The 25173-nt window shown below is 37.0% G+C and overlaps 1 protein-coding gene across 1 annotated transcript; it reads left to right on the top strand.

The window, feature by feature from the left end:
• Nucleotides 1-25087, top strand: LOC105038338 (uncharacterized). The gene is made up of 7 exons (XM_010914109.4): nucleotides 1-739; nucleotides 3223-3301; nucleotides 4686-4840; nucleotides 19624-19747; nucleotides 19845-20030; nucleotides 22996-23067; nucleotides 24039-25087. The coding sequence occupies exons 1-7, from the start codon at nucleotides 306-308 to the stop codon at nucleotides 24852-24854; spliced, it is 1866 nt and encodes a 621-aa protein (XP_010912411.1). The 5' UTR covers nucleotides 1-305; the 3' UTR covers nucleotides 24855-25087.
• Nucleotides 25088-25173: the final 86 nt, after the last annotated feature.

The raw sequence follows: 25173 nt of genomic DNA, 5'->3' as shown, positions 1-25173 counted from the left end.
TTAACTCCCCGATACTTTCTGGCCTCCTCCTCCGCCTCCGCCTCCGCCTCCCGTCGCCCGTCCGGTCTCCGCCTCGACGAACCCTCGCCGCCTAAGTCCCCTCGCCCCTAGGTTCCCAGTCTCGATCCCAATACCAATCCCTTTTCGAATCAAATTCCATGATAGATACAGTCCGATCGATACTAGGATTGATCTCCTTCTGGTTCGATCTCTCGAGGCGTTCTAATTCGATCCATCGGAACCCTAGATTTCGATCCCGTAGGGTTCGGTTGTGATTCCCGGGATTGTTGGTGGTATCGTTTCCCATGGCGGATCGCGAGGATGAGGAGCTTCAGATGGCGCTGCGGATGAGCCTCCAGGGTTCGCCGCCGGAGGCGAAACGAAGCAAGCCGAGGGAGAGCCCGGAGGAGTCGGTGGAGGCTCGGAATCGGATGTTACAGAGGGAGCTCCTGGCATCGGCGGCAGAGAAGCGGATCAGGGCTATGGGGGCTACGGAGAACAAGAGCGTCAGCCCTGCGCGGCCGGTGGGCGCGAGGGAGGAGGTGGTGGACAAGAGCGCTGCGGTGGCGAAAGCCGAGGTGGGGGATCCGCTGGGGGGAAAGGTGGAGGAGGGAGACCGCAGGGGTTTGGATTCTGGGGAGGAGCTGTCGCCCTCGGACGCTGACCAGCTGTTTCTGATGGTATTTGGGAGTGGCGTGTCGAGGGATGTGCTGGCACAATGGAGCAATCAGGGTATCAGGCGAGTCTAACTGGTCTATCTGTCAAAGTTTACTCTCTTTTTTTTAAACATTTTTATTAATTTTCCGCCATTTTTCCAGTCATTCTTTTCTCTCTGCTAGATTTTTTTTCGTGTTTTATTATCTTCTAGTTTGGGCATGGAAATTCAGTATATAATTTCATTATATTGACTCTTTGATCTCTAAGTAATTTTCCGTGAGCCAGGAAACAATATACGAGTTTTCTTTTTCTTTTTCTATTTTTATTGGTCATTGGTGTTAAAGGGAACCCTAGACGGACATCATCTACACCATGAACACTCCAGAGTTATATTATTTATTGTGTCACCGGGTTCACATTCTTTTGGAAGGCTTTCAAACGAAAAAGGAAAATGGCAATGGGTGACCTTAGTTTCTGCTGTGTTCATATTATGAGAAATTCTTCAATTAAACTTTGATAGTCATCGATGATTTTAATCGAATTATCATGTCATAATAAGAACTCATGATGCACTTCTGATGGACTGTGCAAGCACTTACAATGAATTCTGAACAGCTTAACTCAGTACGAATTTTTGAACTCCAGTCCTTGAACTAATTCACGCTTCAGTCCATCTCCTGCTCATCTTTCAAATGTGATCAGAATGCTTGGCTCTTTTTGGATAGTCTAGCTCCCATAGGGTGTTAGAGATGAGGGACTTTGGATGTGCTTCAAACCTTGAACCAAGCAAAAAGGTTTGTGCATCTGAACACTGGAGAGAGTACAAAGTCAGTTCGGTAGAATAAAATTGGCTGTCATTTAGTGTATATGGATACAGGATTATTGGAGACATTGGGAAACATCTTTTTAATGGAGAGTTAATAGCTGTCAAAAATATTATGGTTGATTTGAGTGGAAATGTCTTTTTTTAGTGATGCTTTATCTTGTCGGGTACAAAGATTGGATAATTTTGAAGGAAATTATGAGGTCATAGAGGTAGACTTTGAGATCTTACTGAATAATCAATGTGGTGTGTTTCTCCATTAGTGGTGCACCATATTTGGTTCTGATTTAAGAGAGAATGAAACAATTTGGAGATTTGCGTGCTTTGTGTCTAACAACTGGGTCTGATAATTGTTGTATAAAGTCATGATTGTTGAAAATTGAAATCATGAGGGTTGTCCAGTAGGCTTTTAGGCTTTTGGATAGAATCTAAAGTTAAGTCACCAGCGAGGTGTCCGCTACCAGTGATTTCCCTTTTTTTAATGCATATTGCCACATGGATACTTTCTCGCACAAAATGGTATGGGTTTCAATGCTGGCAATGGAAGATTTTTTTGCTAACATTAACCTAAAATATGCTACATCCATAAAGCTTCTTCCTAAAAATTATTCTAGTATTTGTAGTGTTTATAACTAAAAAATGTGATGCATAAAAGTCATTTACTTCACAAATTGAGCTATACTTATATGGCATTTATTCATATCCAAATTTGAAGCTTGCAACATGGAACTCAAGATTGATAGGATTCTCATTTGACCTCTGGAACTCCAACGTGATAAAGATACAAAGATTCAATCCTTAATATACACCATAATTTGAGCCATATTGTAAGATTTAGATGGCTTAGCACAGCTTTTAAGTGATGCTTGGCCTTAATGTTGTTGATTTTGGTAGTTGACTTGCTTGTGCTAAGGCAATGTTGGAAGCAAGGTTTTAAAAACCACTGAATAGGATGGTACAAGAAATAACATACCATTCTGATAGAAACCCGGCATTACTACATGGTGTGTTAGTATGAGATGTGGCCTATACCATGTGTTTGTAGCTGTCACTATACCAGTTCTCCAACAACTGGTACACCCTCTAATACCAGGTTTTGAAACATTGGTTGGAAGTATTGACTTCAGGGGGTTGTTGATTCATAACCAAAGTACTTGCTTCTCATTTAATATTGTGATGGGACAATATTATCATGTTCTCAATGAGTGAATTGTGAATTCTTTGGGGGCTTGGATCGTTGATTCTCCTTGTGCTTTGAACTTGATTAGAAATCTTAAAACAATTTCTTTCTTTTTAAAGCAATGTTTACAATGCGTAGGCGTTTGTGTTGATTTTAGGAAAAGCAGGAAATAACCATTCTTATGATATGCTTATTACTTTTTCTAATTCACATGTCCCATCCATGGTGCTGCACCATCAATGAGCCCTCTGTCTTTAATTACAGCTCTATGGCCCAGGTCATAACCTATCATGACCTATCTCAGGACCAGCAAATATCATTCACAACCAAGCTATAAAGCCATTTGTTATTAGAAGCACTGGATTTTTGCTTTTTGATCAGTAACCTGTCTGATAGTTTATTATTCAACCTTTTTCTAATTACTCAAGAACTTCCAAATTACAAGATTTTTTTTTAATAATCCTTAAATAAACAAGTTATGAGAATTTGTTGCTTAGTACTAATGAACTCCTGACTTGTATTTCCTTTATTTTGCTGATTTTATGTGACCTAATGCTTATAGGTTTAGCTCTGATCCAGAAACATGCATAGGCCTGGTCCAGCATGAGGGAGGTCCTTGTGGTGTCTTGGCAACCTTACAGGTAGTACTCTTTGCTTGTTGATTTACATGCGATGCTCCATTTCTGCCTCGCAATGACATTTTATTGCCCAATCTTATTGCATTTTTTTGTATATCCTCTGTTTTTTTTTTGACTTTCAATAATTTTTTATTCCCTTATTTATTGATGCCCTTGGAGTGCTCAATCTTTAAGATTTCTTTATAGTGAATTTGTAAAAGATGGCAGACCCTGAATGTATAAGAGCTTATGCTTGGAAAAAGTCAAAATTCTTTAGTTCAAATTCAGTTGTTACGGGTACAAGATCACCTATATCTTGCTTAGTAACTTACTATGGTTAACCATATGGTTGGATGATGCTTGCTTTTACAATTTGTAGGTTCCATAGTGTATATTAGTGCACAACTTATTTAGTTCCTTTCTTACCTGTCTTCCCCTCTCCCTTGTTTTGTACTGATTTAGGTAGAGATACCGATCTCTGTGATCATTTTCACATTTACTGAAATCTTCTCTTATCCATAATTTTACCTTTTTTAATTTTTTGCATAATTTTTTTGTCTTTCTTGCTAAGTGAACATGTTGATCTACTTTTATGTTATGGAACTCCTCATTCATTAGATAGAGAAGATCGCCAAGATTTCGTGATCCGCTGCCGAACCTATTCCAATTCCAACAGCTCGGACTCGGATCGTGGTTTCATACTGTTTTGAGCCTTTTTTCCACCTTTATGCAATGGTGTTGTTCTTATATAGCATCAATAACTGATATGTTTATGAAACTTTCATAGCATACTGCCTCCATTACCAACTAAGTCTTGAGTTGCTTCATAGCCTTTTGTTTTAGTTTCCAATGCTTATTAAGCCCATAGCTCTTCCTGGAAATGTTTGCAAGTTTTCTAGAAGGTGTTGCCCAGTTAAGTTCTGTTGTCATTTTATGTTTCCTTCTTGTTTTCATTTATTCCTTTTCTTTTCACTGGACTAGCTCAGGCATGTGTGACCAAATGGTAAGGTGGTCTTGTATGAAGCCCACAAAAGGGTATTTGGGAAAAAGGGAAAAAAGGTTGTCTATTATTCTTCCAGATTTGCATAAAAATTTAGTTGATTTGAAGATCTGGCTCGCAAGCAGATGTTGCAATTAGAAACAATTTGCTGCAATTGGTTGTTGTGATGCAATCTCACCAAAATTTTATAAAATTTTGTATGCATTTTTTGTGGATTATGTGCTCATAACATCTTAACTTTCAAATGTTGCTATTTGTAAGTTCAATGTAGAACATTGTATAGCAGCAACTCTGGATGCCTGAATTAATATTCTGTATAATGACCCTCCTATATATGCCTACTGACCTTAAGCATTATTTACTCTTTCCTAAGGTCCTTTCTTACATTAACTTCTCTTTGTCCTGCAGGCCTATGTCCTCAAATATCTTTTATTTTTTCACGATGAATTGGGTAAACTTGAAGCCAATAGTCCACTGTATAGTTTAGGTCAAAGGAGATTTTATCAAAGTTCATTTGTGGCAACTGATAATTTTGCATGTATAACTGATGATATGAAGGAAAGGTGATTACTCTGCCCATAACAACTTTTATCTGACTGTAAGTGTATATCCTTGATTTTTAAGGATTGCAATCATGCTTATTGAAGGACAAATTGTTGTTAATTTGCTATTATATTCTTCTTTGAACTTGTTATTGTTTGCCTTTTAGGGCATTTTTTGTCTTTACGGATTCTTTTGTCCCGTCAATTTGTTTTTGTATATATCATATAATGTCCCTGTTGGGAATGATAATTTTCTTTGACATGAATATCAATGCTTATTCTGAGAAAAACAAATTTATTTGCTCAGCTTGTCACTATTAAATTCAGAAAGCTTCTGATTGTGAAAGATCTTTTTTGACTTGAAATAATTGCAACAACATTTTCTGTCATACTTGTAATGAGTTATCTGTTATGCTTTGCCTTTTGGATTCTTGACAAAGAAATGAGAACACTGAAAGTTTATCAAGATAGTTTTATTCTATTTTCTATAGTGTTATTTGGCCCAACTGAAAACATGAAGAACATGCATGGTTGAAAGTTGTAATGCAAAAGAGGGTGAAAGAATACCAATAGGAGTGGTCTGTCTTGCTGCTTCTTAGCTGTGATTTGGTCAATGGGACTACTGGGAAGAAAGGAATGATGGAACTGCTAGGTGAGAAAGAAAGGTGTATTTACATACGGAAAAAAAAGAAAGAGTATTGCACTAAAAAAGGGAAGGAGAGAACAATTGATGGGATAAAACAAAATGAGAGTATGTATCTACAAGGGGACAGTGTGAAAAAAATCGGGAAAGCAAACACGGAAGGGAGACACATGGATTTAATGAGAAATTTTCTTTAAAATAAAGCTATGATTTCTTGATCTCATTAATTTCTAAGAAAATTACATATGGTCTAGTTTTGACTCTTTATTGTTACTTGGATGTTCTGAACTAAAGTTTTCTGTCTTGATACCAGATCCTGTATTTGTAGCTTACTGATATGGATCAGGATGGTATGATACACTCCCATACCAATACGTGGTATGCTACTTGTGGCTAGACAGTAGATATACCATATTATTAATGCAATATTTTTTTGAGCCCACCAGTACCTTATTGGGTTGTTGCAGTATGCCACGCACTTGGTTGTATCAGTTGATACAGAAAATCTTGTTCCAATCTTTGTTATGCCACTCGTCTTTTGTACTTTTCTATATGGCCTATATCACCTAGCCCAAATTGCTCCTTAACTGTCCTCAAATCTAGTCTGCTTTCCAAATATGACATTTCTAACCCACAAACCATATAAGACCTTTGAGGTGGTGACTAATCACAAAGTTTTTTTTTTTTTTTTAAATGAACTCCTTAAAGTGGATCACATTCAAATACAAGTTAAAAACTTTTTATTCTTAACATGTAATTGTAGAATAATAAAATGATGGAAACAACTTAATGGGGCTTAGCTTGGTGGTGAATAACCTCTTTTGTTTAAAGGTTTTCAGTATGCCGCTCCATGAACTAGTGCTTGTGATGCAAGTAGAGATTGCAATATTGCATGCTAGTGGTTTGTCAGCATGACACTAGCATGATAAATAACATTTTACTCCATGTTATTCCTGTTGGATGTATGCCTTAGAAGCCAATCTTGGCTGACATATTTCATATCTCTAGGATATGATTTTATACTTATTGGGCAGTTATAGTACCATTCATGTTTATGTGTCCATGAATCATCCAAGGGATTAATAAGATAATGACATATATTCTCAAAGAGTTGAGAATTTGAGGCATGTGTCATTAATGGTTGATTCCTAAATTGCTTCCGGTCATAGGATCATCATGGGGATGATGATTGATCCGAATAGATCAGTGCACGAATCGTTTCCTTCGGGTAGATGGATCTCGAGTCTGCAGTGTAGAGACACTGAAGCGAGAGTGCAGGTGGTTGTTAGAGAACAACTAGCACTGAGTGTGTTTAACATGAGAAGTCACATGGATGTTTGCTCACTCGTTAGTGACTTTCTCGATGCTGTAGTTGTATGACTGATCCTTTGACCTGAGATGACACTACTGCTCACAGTGAAGCTGTTGGAGTCTGACGACACATCAACATGAGTCTCAATGAGCCCTTGTAGTGAATGTTGGCGACAGTTGGTCCACTGTAGGAGTGGGGTGTGCATCAAGATGGGATTTATCGACCCTAGCAGAAGAGAGTAGTCCTATGAGATTTAAGAGGCGGAGTCCTTAAGTCTATGGCTATAGCAGTATGATTGATGGAAAAGAATTTTCATAGAATTACATATGGACTTAAGCTGATTGAATCTATCATATGATCGATGTTGAGGTTTGACGATGTATCTATGACCTGTCATCTAGTTGGGACTCACGATAGAGGGATTGAATCACACGTTAACTACATCTAGAGGTTCATTTTAGTTCTACTGAGTTGTCACTACATACTGCTAGGTGTCACTAGTAGATTGTGAGAGCTCACTAGGATTGTTCTGGATCGACAATCCTTGTTGAGTTAGAGTGAAATTATTCCGATCCATTGAAAAGAGTTTCAATGATACGATGATAGAGATCATTGTATGTCTCACTATCAGATAGAATTGAAGTTATGAGGTCACACAAAAAAGGGATTAGGTCTGGAATAAGTAATTGAGCTTATGAAGTGTCAATTGGGTTTAGAGAAATTTATTGGGTTCATGATAACCTTGCTAGCACATGGTTGGATCCAATTTCTCTTTTCGTTGGAATTACTTATTTGATAAGTTAATTCTAACTTAATTATCTGCTAATAATCTACATGAATAAGATTCATGAGACTTCAATTGTTGGGTGTCTAAGGTTATGGATCACATAAATTAAGGGTGCAAATCCCTTATGAATCTCCTTGATAGTTATTATGGGGCGCCACTTTGAATTGTTCAATTTGGGCGTGTTCATTGATTAGAGAGCTTTTGATTTTCATATGGGGTCTCTTGGGTGCAAAAGAAGGTGTCTAATTATGGGTGCAAGGGCTCCAATAGTTGGCACCTAATGGGCTTCCTAATGTAAGTTGGATAACTTAAGTTAATAGGAATCCTAATGCAAATAGGACTTATAATATGAGATTGAATAGGATTCAATCCTTATGCCTATTTAAAGGGACCTCCCTTAAGGTTTCTTTAGCATCGAAACCAGCAGCCCCTCACACCCAAAGGCTCTCCCCACGCCCTCTCTTCCTCTCCATTTCTCTTCTCTTGGGCATTCTACACATCCTTCTCTTGGGACGCACGTCCCAACGTGGTTCATGCCCAAAAGATGTTGGGTGTCTCTTCCTTGCTGGTTTATAGCATCTGATAGCAGCACATAGCAAGGAAAAATTCTAGAGAAGAGGAGAAGAAGATCAAGTTTTGATGGCGATCCAGACTTCGTTCAGATTCAGCAGGCTGAATTTTGGAGATTCAAAATTCAGATTATAGAGGGTTGTTCTAGACTGATTCCGAGTAGATACTCGTAAAGGTCGGACACTTGTGCGGCTAACAGAGAGCCTCGTCTCTTCCAGATCCAGATTTGAAGAAAGGGATTGCGAAACAGGTATGCGATTTGATCACAATCTAAATTTTAGCATATATCAATTTTAGCATAAGAAATAGATCCGTATGGTTTTATATTTTTATGCATACAAAATTCAGATTAAAAGTATTTTAATCTTATTCTCCGCTGCGATGTTTAGAAAATAAAAATTTTGAAACATATATGCATGCACCAAATCCCGAAATTCAACAATGGTATCAGATCCACGAGTTTTTGTATGCTGAATTTTGATATACATGTTTTTGAAAAGATTTCAAAAATCATTTTTTCCTTAATACATAAGATGTATGGATGGATCTTCAAATCTGAAATCTAATTTTGGATTTAGTTATAGAACATATAGTTGATATGTTATTGCATGCATAGATCTGAATTTTGATGTAGAAAGAGTTCTAGTTAATGTTCATATGAAATATAGATGCATGTATGAAATCTGAAATTTTTTATGATCTGAATTTTGGTTCATATATGTGATATATGATTGTATATTTAGATCATAAATTTATTTTTAATCTTATTCATGATTAGTATATGAGATATATGATATCATGCTTAGATCTTAAATTTTGTTTAGATCTGATTTTACATGCATATATGTGATATATATTTGTATGTTAGAATTTGAAAATTATTTTCATGTTTTAATACTTCCTTTCATGCAAAGAATTTAGATCTGAAATATGACTTTAGAATCTGAAATTTGTGTTTGTGCATGAGGATTTTGGTCATAAAAAAATCAAAAATTAGGTCATGTAATAGGATTACATCTAAGGTTTTTGATTTGAGTCATATGGGTCTAATTCGATTAAGTAATTGATTAAACCGAGTCAAGTGTTGAATTGAGTTAGATCAATGAAGTTAACGATCATACAATTGTTGTTGATCAAATCGATTGAGTCCCATATGTATAATCGATTAACCTAAGGATCTAATTTGGCTTGTTGATTTGAGCCCGATTCACTTGAGCTAACCAATTCTGATCAATTGTCCAATTGGTGTCTAAGGCAAGTAATTGAAATATGGTTATTTAATTGATTTCGTTTGCTTATCTGGCCAATTTATTGGTATCTAAGGAAAGCAACGGGGGGACCCCCACCAATCTCTACTTATCTGACCAATTTGAAAGATTGAGTTACAAATATGGTTGCTTGGTGGTCTGATTTAGCCCATGTCAATTACAGCAGTCATGTGATGACTGATTAGATGAGACCTAAATCCAAATCTCTCTACAAAATATTAAGTTCAAGATCTTCCACCGTTGTAGATGTGCGGGCGTGCTACTGGCGTTGATTGTTCTCGGCTGGTCACAGTGGTTCAGTTGAATCGAAAACACGCAACACTCTATTAGCAAAGAGTTGCTGCAGGGTAAAGATGGGGTTGGGTCCAATAATTGTTAGGTGAGGGATCCAATGACGGCTTTACATCTGCTTGTGAACGGTGGGTCTAACTTAACTCAGAAGTGTGGACAATAACTGTTAGGTGAGCCCACATAACTTGGAGATCAAGTGGCTGCAACATGCTTAGAGAAGCATCTGGGCAAAGAGTTATCCATGCATCGGTGTTTATTCGTGGTACCAATAACTGTTAGGTGAGGTGCACAGTATCGGTGGGACCGCAACACCCACTAGAAATCCAATTGTCGCGTCAGGATTTTCATTTCTCCACCCGGAGAGTGTGGGAGATTTGATAAAATAATGGGAGTCTCTTTTTGCATCTAAAAGTCTCTAGTACAAATCATATAATAAGTACAAACATCCAATTAGAATCTTTACTTTCTGCTGTTCATTGTGTCAGCTTCCAACCCTCTAGCTTGAGTCCTAGATATCAACCGATTAACCGAAATCGAGTACATAGACTGGCTCATAAATCTAAACATTATTCTTAATTTAGAAAATTAAGCTATATTCTTTACCAGTTATTCTAATGTTGACAACTCGTCTAACCTATTGTCAACGAGCTATATTTGATGAGTGGATGGACAATGATAATTAAAATAGATGCTATGTATGACCACATGTTTACTACCAACGGCATGTTGATTCATCTACAAGTATTGTGAGATGATCAGAGTCGCACAGCGCATGTGATGTGTGATGGACAGTCAGTCTATGATCGTTATTTGATAATGATCAAGGACATTAAGGAGCTTAAAAGGCTCGATATGATCATGCACAAGAAATTGCTTATTGATTTGATCCTGCGATTTCTGATTAGTTTATATGGGTAGTTTATTATAAACTACCATATGAAAGATCATTATGGCACCTGATCTGAATTAGTTAAAGTGTTGATAACAAAGAAACTTTGAAAGAGTTCAGAGGTAGATACCTGGAGAGCCTAAAGAAACAAAGACGCACCTAGAGTAGGTATGTCAAGATTGCTCAATACTGTCCTTACGATTTTTTCTTCTCCCAGTTGAGCTATGGACTCTAGTGTAGAGTCGATGGGAAAATCAAAGGCAGAGAAAGTAATTCTTGAATTGGCTATAGGGCAATAGTTGCTGCTGTGGCCATGGATATCTATCCTTTGCGATCATCGTTTGGATTTAGTTCTTAGAGATAGTCTCTATCATTTACATGGTGATGCATATGTGAATTTAATTGAGCAAGCAGTGATTGCTATTGGATCTGAGAGATCTAGAATTGAGATAAAATTTAAAGTATATGTGGAACCTATGGTTAAGTCGTATTGGAGAAGAAATGATTAACAAACTGGAGAAATATAGGCTTGGGCTCATTGACTGTTGAGTCAAATCTAGTTTATGCATTATCTCTTTGAGAAAATACGATCAAACTACTCTTGTGGGACAAAAGAAAAAGGACCACTGAGATACTTATCCTTGTACACATTTGATGTGTGTAGCCCATGTAATGTGCTAACCAAGGAGTTGTCTCTACATTGTATATGAGATACAAATCTGAAATTCTTGAAAGGTTCAAAGAATTCAGATGTAAGTAGAGAAACAAATCGAAAAATTCTAAAGGTATTTCGATCGAATCGAAGATGCAATACCAATGAAAGAAATTTATCGGTTATCTCATAAAATGGCATAATTTCATATTGGACTGCTCTTAATACATCTCATCTCAACGAGATAAGAAGAGTTAAGGGACTATATGAGATATGGTCTGGTCCATAATGGATTTCACTGATTTATGTTTCTTTAGGGACATGCTTTATTTCTATGAAATTAGGTTCTCTCTAAACCTGTTCTTACCACACCGTATGAGATATGACATATGGTGAGATTGAATTTTGATTATTTTGAGATTCAAGGATGTCTAATCTATGTCTAGGACAGCAGGTGGATATGTTAGAGAATAGGTCTATAAAGTTCATCCTAAAAGAGTTTGGGATATTACTTTTTGAAAGGATTGCAATATAATTGTAATCCAACATGCTATCTTTTTGGAACATTGTTTAACCAAGGTAAAACAGTGGAAGGAAAGTTAAGCTCAAAGAGAGTGTCTCTGAAAAGCAGCGAGCCTTGGGACTTTAAGAACCTATTCATTATGAGCCAGTAGACGTATATTCCTTCTCCATTTCGTATACATAGTAGGATCTCCAATCCTCTTAAAAGGTACTCGGGTATGTTTGACAGAGGATATAGAGAAAGTCGTTTCTCATAGGAGATGAGAGCATAAAGATGATTTCAGAACCTACAACGAGGCGATGTGAGACATCGACTCCAAGAAAGGATGTGAAATAGCTTTTCTGAGTAGAGATCTTTTAAAGATTTCTATATGGAATAGCCTATGGATTTCACTTGTGATAGGAGATCATAAAGTCTATAAAAATCTTGGAGTTAGAATTGTCGTTACGATGATATGATCAAATTATTTGATCAGATACAAGGAATTATGTGGTTTTCAAAAAGATCAGTGGGAGTGTCCAAAACTGACATCGGTTAAAATATGGTTGAATATAGATTTCTCTATGAAAGACATAAAGCGAGCATTCTAAAGATCTATAGAGATAGATGCAATTAGATGCTTGTGTTTTCACAGATAAAGTACAGAGACTGGATGCTGAAAGGATTCAGTATAGAAATCTCGGAGAGGGATCTGCTACCCTCTCGGATATAGATATGTGCCATGTAATGTACTTGAACTGATATAGTTATTGCTGTGAATGTCACAAGTAGATATCAGTTGTATTTAGGTTGTGAGCGCTGGATTGCTGTGAAAACATCCTCAAGCTCTTAAGAAGAACTGAGGATATATTCTTAATTTGGAGAAGGATCAAAGTTGGGAGTAGGAAGATACACCAATTCAGACTTTATATCTGATGTTGATGGTAGAATATCTACATCATTGGGTGTGTCGATATCTTGGAAGGATTCCAAATAATCGATCGATGAAAGCTGAGTACACTGTAGATGTGTGGGATATATTCTGGTTTCAATGTTAGTTGCAGAATTGATTATCATGCCATCAGATGTCGTGACATTATACTGCAAAGATAACGGTACCATAGCTTTTGCTAAGGAGCCTAGGTCTCATCAGACATTCAAACACAGAGCAGCAGAACATGCGACTGCCTCAAGTAGAAATACATAGAGGTGCAGAGAGCAAGCTCCACATGTGATGTAGATAACCCACTGGTAAGTCACTCTGCTAGTCTAAGACTAAAGCTTGTCTTATGAGGATGGGGCTTGGTATATGGCAGATTGGCTTTAGTGCAAGTGGGAGATTGTTGGATGTATATCCTAGAAGTCAATCTTGGCTGATACATTTCATATCTCTAGGACATGATTTTGTACTTATTGGACAGTTATAGTACCATTCATGTTTATGTGTCCATGAATCATCCAAGGGACATATTCTCAAAGAGTTGAGAATTTGATGTATGTGTCATTAATGGTTGATTCCTAAATTGCTCCTGGTCATAGGATCATCATGGGGATGGTGATTGATCCGGATAGGCCAATACACGGATCACTTTCTTCGGGCAGATGGGTCTCGAGTCTGCATTGTAGAGACACTGGAGCGAGAGTGTAGATAGTTGTTAGAGAACAACTAGCACTGAGTGTGATCAACATGAGAAGTCACATGGATGTCAGCTCACTCATTAGTGACTTTCTCGATGCTGTAGTTGTATGACTGGTCCTTTGACCTGAGATGACACTACTGTTCGCAGTGAGGTTGCTGGAGTTTGACTAATACATCAACATGGATCTCAATGAGTTCTTGTAGTGGATGTTGACGACAATTGATCCACTGTAGGAGTAGGGTGTGCATCAAGATGGGATCTATCGATCCTAGTAGAAGGGAGTAGTCCTATGGGATTTAAGAGGCTGAGTCCTTAAGTCTATGGTCATAGCAGTGTGATTGATAGAAAAGAGTTTTCATAGAATTATATATGGACTTAAGCTGATTGAATCTATCATATGACCAATGTTGAGGTTTGACGATTTATCCAAGATCTGTCATCTAGTCGGGACTCACGATAGAGGGACTGAATCATATATATTAACTACACCTAGAGGTTCATTTCAGTTCTACTGGATTGCCACTACATACTGTTAGATATCACTAGTAGATTGTAAGAGCTCACTAGGGTTGTTTTGGATCGATAATCCTTGTTGAGTTAGAGTAGAATTATTCCGATCGATTGAAAAAGTTTCAATAATACGATGATAGAGATCATTGTATGTCTCACTACCAGATAGAATTGAACCTATGAGGTCACACAATAAAGAGATTAGGTCTGAAATAAGTAATTGAGCTTATGAAGTGTCGATTGAGTTTAGAGAAACCCATTAGGTTTATGGTAACTTTGCTAGCACATGGTTGGACCCAATTTCTCTTTTCATTGGAATTACTTATTTGATAAGTCAATTCTAACTTAATTATCTGCTAATAATCTACATGAATAAGATTCATAAGATTTCAATTGTTCGGTGTCTAAGGTTATAGATCACATAAATTAAGGGTGCAAATCCCTTATGAATCTCCTTGATTATGGGGCGCCACTTTGAATTGTTCAATTTGGACGTGTCCATTGATTAGAGGGCCTTTGATTTTTATATGGGGTGTCTCTTGGGTGCAAAAGAGGGTGTCTAATTATTGGTGCAAGGACTCCAATAGTTGGCCCCTAATGGGCTTCCTAATGTAAGTTGGATAACTTAAGTTAATAGGAATCTTAATGCAACGAGGACTTGTAATATGAGATTGAATAGGATTCAATCCTTATGCCCCTTTAGCATCAAAACCAGCAGTCCCTCACACCCAAAGGCTCTCCTCATGCCCTCTCTTCCTCTCCCTGTTTCTTCTCTTGGGCGTTCTACACGTCCTTCTCTTAGGACGCGCGTCCCAACGTGGTTCATGCCCAAAAGATGTTGGGTGCTTCTTTCTTGCTGGTTTCTAGCATCTGGTAGCAGCATATAGCAAGGAAAAACTCTAGAGAAGAGGAAAAGAAGAAGATCAAGGAGAAAGATCAAGTGTTGATCGCGATCCAGGCTTCGTTTAGATTCAGCAGGCTGAATTTTGGAGATTCAAAATTCAGATTATAGAGGGCTGATCCCGAGTGGATACTCGTAGAGGTCGGACATTTGTGCGGCTAACAGAGAGCCTCGTTTCTTCCAGATCCAGATTTGAAGAAAGGGATTGCGAAACAGGTATGTGATTTGATCACAATCTAAATTTCAGCATATATCAATTTAAGCATATGAAATAGATTCGTGTGGTTTTATATTTTTATGCATGCAAAATTCAGATTAAAAGTGTTTTAATTTTATTCTCCGCTGCGGTGTTTAGAAAATAAAAATTTTAAAATACATATGCATGCACCAAATCCCGAAATCCAACAATTCCATGTGAGAATTAGATGGCTTGGCACATGCAGGCATGATAGTATACCAAGTGATAACATGTAGCTGGTATTGCACCTTGGTGTTGGTAATTCATTGGCATAAAATGTACTCTACCATGCCATGCTGCTAGCACTCAAATCCATTGTTGCAAGTACCTATGTTCAGATGCTTTTGTCAAGTAGATAATGTCATATCCACCTAAGTGGCATCGTGTAAGTTAGAGCACTAACATGAAATGAATGCGGTAGGAACCCATTGATCGATGAGATGCTAGGCCTTTGTGGCTTGTTTTAGTACTATATTGGCCGTCATGGTGTGCCTTGCTTGATTTTTTATTCTTAACTAATTGCTTGGCATGTTGAATGAACATGTTCATGTTTGGGTCCATTTTTTTTGTAAGCCTAGCACGGTTTCAAGTGTCATGTGTGGTGAGCCAAAGCGCTGTTCATTCGATTTTAACCAGTTCGGCCTGAAAACCAAATAACAGAAAAATAAAAATTGAAAACTGACTTGAATAAGAGGAACTGAGCCGTAACCGGACCAAGAATTTTGGTTCGGTTCGGTTCCATTATTCATTTTTATTTTGCAATTTTTTTTTATTTTCAATTATCTATTTTTGATACAACATATTCAAATAATTATTGCCGATTCATTGTTAGTTTGATACATTACATTTAATTAAAAATTTAGGATATATTGAATTTGTTGATTGGTAATTTTTTACATTAAAAATCAACAATTGATAAGTAATGGTACATTGGTAATTGATACATGATAAATCAATAATAAGCAAAATGGAACATATCAAAAATCACATCATCTACAATACAAACAAGCAATCAAGCATCATAGCAAATTATAACAATAGATCAAATCTAAATATCCAATTATCCATCCATATAATCAACAAGTTCTCAACATAGTAAACAAAATAAATTTAAATAAGAGTTAGTAATTATTTCATAAAGTTGTCGGTTTTTGGTTCGGTTTTTAACCGAACCAAACCGAAAATCGAAATTCTTGAAAATGAAAACCGAAAACTGAACCGAACTATATTCAGTTCGGTTTTGGTTTGGTTCGGGCTGATTTTGAGTATGAAATCGAATTATGAACAGCCCTAGTGAGCCAGTATCAACGCCAAGCATGGGTTGGCATGACATATCTTGAACTCTTTTTTATATATATTTTTTAATTAAAGGGGTTTTGAAGCCTTTTTCCAACAATATGGAACAAGCTTACCAGCATGGCACAATGCATACCATGTTGAAGGGTGACTGGCATGCTTATTGGCACCTATCCTCCAAAAGTATGATTTTGGGTATTTCGATAGGTATGTCTATCATTTTTATCCTCAAAATGCCAATACATCTCCTAGTTAAACTTTAATTTAACAATGACACACCCTAATTATGCCCCACATGAACTTCTCATTGGCTGCTTTTCCTTAGATCTTATGTTTATCTCCATTGCTCTTCGATCTTCCTGTATGCCTCTCTGTTTGCATGTAAAGAATCTCTTAATGAGCATATCTTTCTCAATACATTGAACTTTCAATTTGAAGTTTAATTAAAACTCTTACCAACTTGCTTTAGCATTTTGAATAGCTATTTGAAATTATACTCAAATCTCTTTTGCAAGAAGAAAAAAAAAAATCTTAAATCTCCATTTATAATTATAGCGAAGACTGTAGTTTTAGAAATAATCACTGTACCCTTTCCTTGTCCTGCACCATCTTCCTTTGTCTGCAGTATCTTCTTCAAGACTCCTCTCATTCTAGTTGAAGCTTCTGTTTATATTCAATTAATTCTAACATTGTTTTACTTTCTACAACACCTATGACAACATGATTGATTTTCCATTTAATACGCTATCACAATATTAAGTCTACGACAGCCTGCAATAGGTTTCCACTAAGACTTAAAATGAACAATTTAATACCTTCCCATCATATTGTGTTTCTGGATAATTTGAGAACTATTAGATACCATATTCAGAACTTAGTAAAAATATATTCTCTCATGGTTTATATATGCAAACTTAATCAGTAATACTTTTATTGGTACCTCTCTATCTCTGTTATGGTTATCCCAGACATGGCAGATTTTGCTTTTTTGCTTCTATCCAGCTCTCATTCGGACGGATCCTCTACTGTTATCCCTTCTACATCTCTCACACCCTGATTTCTGCTCCTTTCTAGAACCATCCGTCATTAATCCTTACATATATTTTAGCTATGTCTTTCTCAGTTACTTTTTTATATTAGTACATGTAATGGGATACAGTCAGGTTGACAGCTGGATATAGAGATCTGCTTTGTCCTCTCATCAAAGTTTTGCTCCATGGCTAACCTAATTTTGATAGGAGAAGGGTTGGATGATGGTCATAGTGATGATGATAGCTGTTGACTATACTACCCTATTTGCTTTCCTCGCAAACTTGGGGGCGTCCGTAACTACATAAGGGGATTAATTTTGGCAACTTTCTACTAGCAATAAAATTTGTTTCACATAGGTTGGCTTTACATCATTCACACACTATGTTTCTTTTTAGCTCTGCTCACATCTTACTTTTGCTGCTGCTATCAATTATGACAGCACACAACTTTGTTATTTGTTTACCTGTTTAATCACTGATCTTTTCATTTTTTTTGCACTGTTCTAAGTTAAAGTTCATGTTGGTAATCTTTTGTCTACTTGTGATGCATTCTAACCTGCCATTGATATCTCTTATTTTCCCATGACCATTTTATTTATCTGTTTCAGTTATTATTAATGCACATATTTTTGGCATTGAATTCTGTTTCAATGATATATTTATGTATTTCCTCATACAACAGCTACCAGTGGTATTTCTTTTACACAAAAGAGCAAATAATATTTTAAAATTGCTTATAAAATGACTAAAACTGTTTTCAAAGGTTAGGATATCCAAACTCTATCCTTTTTAGAAATTCTATGTATTTAAAGACGTTTAAGTAATTGCCAGGAAGTTTGTCAATTTCTTCTTACTTAAACTACGGATTGTGTATAATTAACCTTCTTTTCTTTTATGCAATATTTCTAATTTTTGTTATGGTACACTAGGTGATGAGCCCATATGGATTAATTGTGTTGTTTCAAACTGATAAAAAAGAATTTATTTTTTATATAACATGATTTAAATCTGAGAATTTTTTTTTTCTCCTATGTGCTTTGAATAAGCCAGATTATTAGCCTTTATTATAATTCTATGTAAATTAATGGTGGCTAGGTCTTGCCCTATGTCTAGGCATGATAAATCTTTCTTTGAGAGTTTTGGCACTTGAATTTTCCAAAAGATGCAGCAAAATTTGACTAAAAAAAGCAAATAGAAATTTGAGGCCTTCACACTCTCTCTTGATGTAAATGAGGAAGAAAGGGTGTATGGGAGAAAGAATGGAAGAAAACTTGCATTTATTGAGTGATCCCAGTGAAGATGATGGTGCTGGCCTAATTTACCACTGGTGTTGTAGTGTCAGTCTTCTCTCCTTGGAATTCGTGCATCTTTGCCACTAGTTGCTTATTAGTGGTGCTGCTGCCAGCTGCATACGTAGTTGTTGCTGATGCTTTTAAGTAGTCCTTTCATTTCTAGTTGCATTTATTCTTGTTGCATGGACTTGTGTACATGTCTCAGTTAGATCCTTCGAATGTCTAAAAATTTGTTCTCATGGACTTCTATCCAAGTTTCATACCATCTATGTTTAAGTGCTGCGCACTGGTGCTCAAGAATTATATGATGAATCTGGGTAAAATAGGGCAAGATAACTTATATACGCATGGAAATCCAAACTAATAAGACCCATCCAAATTGATACAACTGTCAGTTTCAAAAGATTCTCTTTATTTTTCAGGTGAAAATGGAAGAAACACCGAAGTAAACTTTCCTTAAATAGAAAGGTTGCGAACTTGGGGTTTACATGCAATAAAGGAACTATTACCCTCCCACACCCCTGTGAGAAGTTCTTTTACATTGTGTACATTCATTTGACAATTGTTGAAAGGGAGAAACGGTGATAGGCAGCTGAGTGTGTGGGTTGGCAAGATTTACCAATTGTTGGTTATTGAGCTGGCTTCTGGTGCTGAGTATGCCCAGGTTCCCTTCTAATGCACTCAATGTATTAATTCTATTGTTGTGCTAGTTATGTCAGAACGTGAGTTATATGTCAATTGGAATGTATAGTCACACGAAATGTGGAAGCAGCCATGGTAGAGTTTACTGTAGATTGTTTTCTGAAAAAAATCATCTAGATTTTAAGTTTTTCTGCCAAGATCAGTAGGAGTTTATTTATTTATTTATTTGTTTATCATTGTGGGCTACCTTTTGATCTCTGCAGTTGGATGGTTTTGCTGGCTTTTATAGTTAATATCATTTGGTTTTGAGTATGAACTGACCACAAGTTTGTTTTTTCAGAGCATTGGTTCACAGTATGGTTGAAATATTATTTTTATGTGGGTGTGGAAAAAGAGCTGTGGTTGCAACCCTAGGAGTTTTAAGCCATCAAGCAGCTGATGGATCTAAAGTTGATCAGAATGAGGTGATGATGATTGATAAATTTTCTGGCAATCAGTTTCAGCCTACTTATTTGGGGCTGTTCCAGTTTTACTAATGCTGTTGATGCAACATTTAAACAGATGGTAACTAAAGTCTTAGAAGGCCTATCAATCGAGTCAGCTTCAGATTTGCAGAAAGTTCTAAGGGTCAATGAATATGCTTCACAGACAGATGCTTTTCATCATCTTATTGCGACACTTCCTGTATTTCGAAGTCGTATGGGGGCAATACTATTCCTCATATCTGCTCTACTTTCACGGGGACTGGTATGTGCAAGTCTACAACTTTTCGTTTATAATACCAGCTTATGAATTTAGTCTCCCAGCTTTTCCTTGTTTTAAGAAACATGTTGCTTGAATTTATTTGTTGGACTAGTTTATTTGGCATTTCTAAGACTTTATTTGATTGGTGAAATTACCAACTAAATCTCGCACTTGCAATTTGCCTTCTGGGAAGTAAGACAAAGTGTACATAATGCATTGTCATATGAGACCCATGTTTAGAACTTAGTTATGGATTTTATCACATACAACTCGTTTACAGTATATGCAGGGAATAGATGAGTGCCTCTGGGGAAAACACTATTCTTGAATTATTCAATTAAATTTCACCTTCATGATGATAATTAAGTTTGTAATATATGGTAAATCGACTAACAGGAAAAAGAAAGTGTTAGAGAGGTAGCATGATAACAATGATTCAAGTATTGGATATAAAAACATCGGATCACAGGTGACTTCAGGTGATGCTTGTGTATGAGTAGTCATGAGTGAATGATTGCAAATATTTAGTGACACCTGATTAACTGAGATGGAGGTTGTGATCGCATGATGCTGGTGATTAGGGGCAAAAGGCAAGCTGACATGGTACAGTAGAAGCTTTTTTTTTTTTTTTTTTAAAAAAGGAAATAACATGGTATGAGAGAAACTTATTGCATAATGATCAGGTGACAAGGGAAATGATAGTGATAAGATGATTACCGTATAGAATTTTCAGTTAGTGGAGCCTTGGGAGGTTTTGTTGAAACAAACAGCCAATGAACTTTAAGATACGATTATCTCTCTAAGGTAGAACTTCTGCCAGCTTGTTACCTGATACTCCAAGTTCTTTTGATGATGTGTGGACCACTGGAACACTTTGGACACTTCATATCACTCCATGTTCCAGATTACTGAATCAAGGTGTCATCACCATTGCATGTATACTTTTAACACACCTACATCTAAGTTGTCTAGTCTAACCCAACTATTAGCAAATGCTTTATCAATTTCATAAATTCGTAGAGCAGTCAGTCCAACTAAATATTCATCATATGCATAAATCCATACTTATTTACACACACATGTATAACATATGGAGGTGTCCCATGTTGGATTTCTTAATGGCTCTTAATGTCATGTTTCTTTTTTCTTGGATGCTTGGGCACTTGCAACCCTTGCCACATATCTGAGTAGCATTGATTATGCATAACTTGAAACTTCGCAAATTTGAAATTCGTGGGCACAGGGGGGTGGGAGGCCGAAAACCTAGTGCATGCATGATGAGAGAACATATAGTGATGCTTGAGCCTCAAGGTAGTTGCTAAGAAAAGTGAAATGAGGCTCTCCAAATCATTGTCACAAATGAACAATATTAGCAATAGCTTCAAAAAACGAGAGATGTGACAAGCAGTGGAGATTGTAGCAGTGATGCCTGCTAGGAGACGAGAATAGCAGAGATGCCTGCTAGGAGACCACATTTAGATTATCTATAATGCAGCAATAAAAAAGATAGATATTAACCAAGGAACGCAAATAGGGCCAAGATGTATTTGTGAAATTCATTGAAGGAAGAAAAGGTGGGAACTTTGTTCTTGAATGACTGTTATAAGATAGTAGAAGGAATCAAATTTAGCATGGAAGCAAAAGAGAGGTTTGTCTATTAAATAGAAGCAAAATAACATGAATGTTTTTTTTTTTTTTGTCAACACAAGAAATGGATTCATGTTAAAGTGTCGAAATTGGCAATGAATAGATCATAAGATAGCAAATGATGTAAATTTGTAAAATTACAAGCTATATCCTTGAAAATTTTATCAGCTTTCAAACATGAGAGAATAAACTGGTCATCAAGAAAGAGGTAAATATTATTTTAAAGATCAGTAAATTCTTTTGTCGGGGGACATGAAGACATGAACTTTTCTATAGGACAATCAAGATAGAGGAGCCAAAAGAAGGACCTGTCAAGTAGGAAGAAACAAAAACCCTAAAGAATACAGACATTGAACAATTGGCATGCCCAAGAAAAAAAGAGTCCAAAATCCATGGATGAATAGCCAAGGGCATAAATCCAAGCGTCCAACTGAATTTGAAACATGCCACTGAAATGCTTGGGAACAATAGATGCACAAAACTAATATTCTACTTAATTTGGGTCAGATTTGGATATACCAGGGGAATCTATGGAATGAAGAAAGATGGCTTAGAGTTGAAGGTTGAAGAGATGAAAAACAATAGAGGTGGAATCTAATTGACTGATTTGAACCTAGTTAGGGGTCCTTCACTCTTTAAAAAAAAATGCTTGATAGCTAGGATCAACTACGGAAAGAGAATCCCAGCCTTCATTTACTTAGCAAGCTGAACCGGGTTAAAACCTCTGAAATACCATTAGTGCTTTGAGAAGATGTATCTGTTATTTAGAATCTTCTCTACCATTTTTTTTGAATTCAGTGGAAGGGTGGCTGCATTGTTCTCAAATGGTAAAATTTTTTACTTTGGGATTGTGATGACCATCTTTGAACTATATTCTTAGTGGCAATAGAAATTTTTTCAATAGCTTTTAACTGTTCATTGTTTATTTACTAGGCATACATCAGGAAGATATTATTCTATATCCAGCAATTTAAGGGCCTTTTCTAAGCCACTAACGCTAGATGTGCTAAAAGCAAAACTCAGTTTCAATGATATCATGCAATTTCATGATTGCAGTTAGACTCACTCTTGGAATGTGAGAGAAGTTTGTAAAAAATGGAAATCATCTGAGCCGATTAACATGTTTGGTCAACAATTCACATATGCAAACTCATTTTCTTATGGATATTTTTGGTCAAGCTAGCTGTACATTTTCTGTCACAAAATTTCAGTTTATATGTTGCTGATGCTTGCAAAGTAGTAATTATTGAGTTTGAATTTGAAGAACCTATTGTTTAAGGGTGGCTGTTGCTGAAGCTTTATTGACCTTATCGCAATGTAGGAATCCATTCAAGAAGATAGGGATGATCCTAGCCTACCACTGGTCACAGCTCCATTTGGGCATGCCTCACAGGTATATCATGTGACTTGAATAGTTATTGTTGGAAAAATATTTCGCCAAATTACTTTTTCTTTGGATAAACAGTAAACTTCATATTTGTAGAAAGGATGGGGGAGGGATCATGTGATGGTTTATAAGAATACTTTGACTAGCAATGGATGTCCTCCTGCCATCCTGTTCTGAAGCATCAGGTTTAGTCCCATTGTTCCTGTTTGTATGAATAAATATTGCTTGTAGACAGACATCCCTCATGCCAATTCTCAGCTCTTTTCGGACATTTCCGCCTTAATCTTAGTTACATTTGATGATTTTACTGTCAATCAGTGTTCCTTCAATATCTTTGGGTCCCAATTTGATACAAGAGGCAAATGTTGTCATCTGTATCAAAATGGAAGCTGTATTATTGTGTGGCTTAAGTGGATAACTAATTCTGGTTTGAAGAGCTGGCATTTGTCTTCCAAGCTAATAGAACTTTTCTGCTTTCCTACAGATATCTATTCCCAAAGTGCTTGTTTCTCTTCTATGATTTCATATTCTTGGTATTTTAAGTCAACTCCTGGTCCTGCCTGTTGCTTTTTTGCTTTCCCGTTCCAACATTAAACCCTGAGGCTGCATTAGGGCATCTTACATTTCAAAACCATGATCTTGTTCTATTTTGTTATTTAAATTTTTAGGTTTTGATAGTTGAGATTTTTCAGCAGGTGTTTGGTTGGTAAAAGATATTCAAAATGGTAGTAAGATGATAGAGGGTCAAAAAATCCAGCAAATAACGTTTCAAAAGTTTGAATGCTAGGTAGCTCTAGCATTCAAAGAAAAGGTTTGTCCTATTGACAATCATTATGTACAAAGGCTAGAAGTTAGTTTATATTGCTAAAATGATTGCCTTAATAAATAAATATTTTAGCCATGTGCTTTGGTTGCAGAGCATTTCTATGATCCTATGGTAGATCTGTTTAATTGATAACAAATCTTGTTTTCCTCAGGAAATCGTGAATCTACTGCTTTGTGGACAGGCTGTCGCAAATGTATTTGATGGCAGAATGGATCTTGGTGGTGGCATGTTCCTCAAAGGCATACCCACAAAGGTGGAGGTTGGATTCCTTTCCCTTTTGGAATCCCTTAATTTTTGCAAGGTTGGTCAGTTTCTAAAATGCCCCAAGTGGCCAATATGGGTGGTGGGTAGTGAGTCCCACTACACTGTTCTTTTTGCACTTGACCCCTCGGTGCAAGAAGAAAATGAGCTGGAAGTACGGGCGTCCAAGATCAGAAGAGCATTCGATGCCCAAGACCAGAGTGGGGGGGGAGGTTTCATCAGTGCGGAAGGATTTCATCAAGTTCTCAGGGAGACCAGCATAACCATGCCATCAGAAAAGCTTGAAAACCTCTGCTGTACAGGATTTATTGTATGGAGTGAATTCTGGCAGGCGTTGCTGGATCTGGATAAAAGCATGGGAGGTTTCAAGGACTCATCTGGGTCAATGGGGAAGAAGCTTTTTGATATCTACCATTTCAATGGAATTGCCAAGTCAGTATTGAATGGGAATTCAGCAGCAGGAGGTGAGAATCCGCCGCAGAGACCAAGGCTCTGTAAATTGAGCGTGTCGGTCCCTCCAAGGTGGACCCAGGAAGAGTTTCTGGCTGACGTGGTGACTGCTTCAAGCAGCGATCCAAGTGGGAAAGAGAGTGGGGTCGTTGAGGTCAATCAACCTTCCCAGCATGCTCCACTGGTGGACTGCATTAGAACCCGGTGGCCCCGTGCCACTTGTTGCTGGGCTGGAGATGCTCCCAGTATCGTATAGGAGTCCATGAATGCAGTCCCATGAGGTATGTTTTTCTTTTCCCCACGAACACCTGCTTATGGGGGGGGGGCGGTACGTGCAGCCATGGTAATGCAGTCTATTCCAGCTTGAGGCAATCACATGCAAACCCAAAGTGCCTGATTGTTGTAATTGGCTTCTGTTTATTTCCTTATTTTATTATGCACACTGAAATATCAGTTTTCTTGTGAAATCTTATACGTAATTTAGTGAAATCTCAACTTCAATTGGAATGGAAATGCCAGATATATGTTGCAGGTGCTTTTGAGCTGGCACCCTGTCATGGCTCAAATGGAGTACT

The sequence above is a fragment of the Elaeis guineensis genome, chromosome 1 (assembly GCF_000442705.2).
Source record: "Elaeis guineensis isolate ETL-2024a chromosome 1, EG11, whole genome shotgun sequence".
NCBI classification, from domain to species: domain Eukaryota; kingdom Viridiplantae; phylum Streptophyta; class Magnoliopsida; order Arecales; family Arecaceae; genus Elaeis; species Elaeis guineensis.
This window is presented reverse-complemented; position numbering and strand designations above follow the sequence as displayed.

Bases quoted from the DNA above. Each gene is read 5' to 3' on its own strand.
- LOC105038338 (XM_010914109.4), top strand. From the start codon at position 306: ATGGCGGATCGCGAGGATGAGGAGCTTCAGATGGCGCTGCGGATGAGC. The intron at 19,748-19,844 runs GTGATGATGATT...ACATTTAAACAG, and splicing joins CTAAAGTTGATCAGAATGAG to ATGGTAACTAAAGTCTTAGA. The intron at 20,031-22,995 runs GTATGTGCAAGT...ATCGCAATGTAG, and splicing joins CTCTACTTTCACGGGGACTG to GAATCCATTCAAGAAGATAG.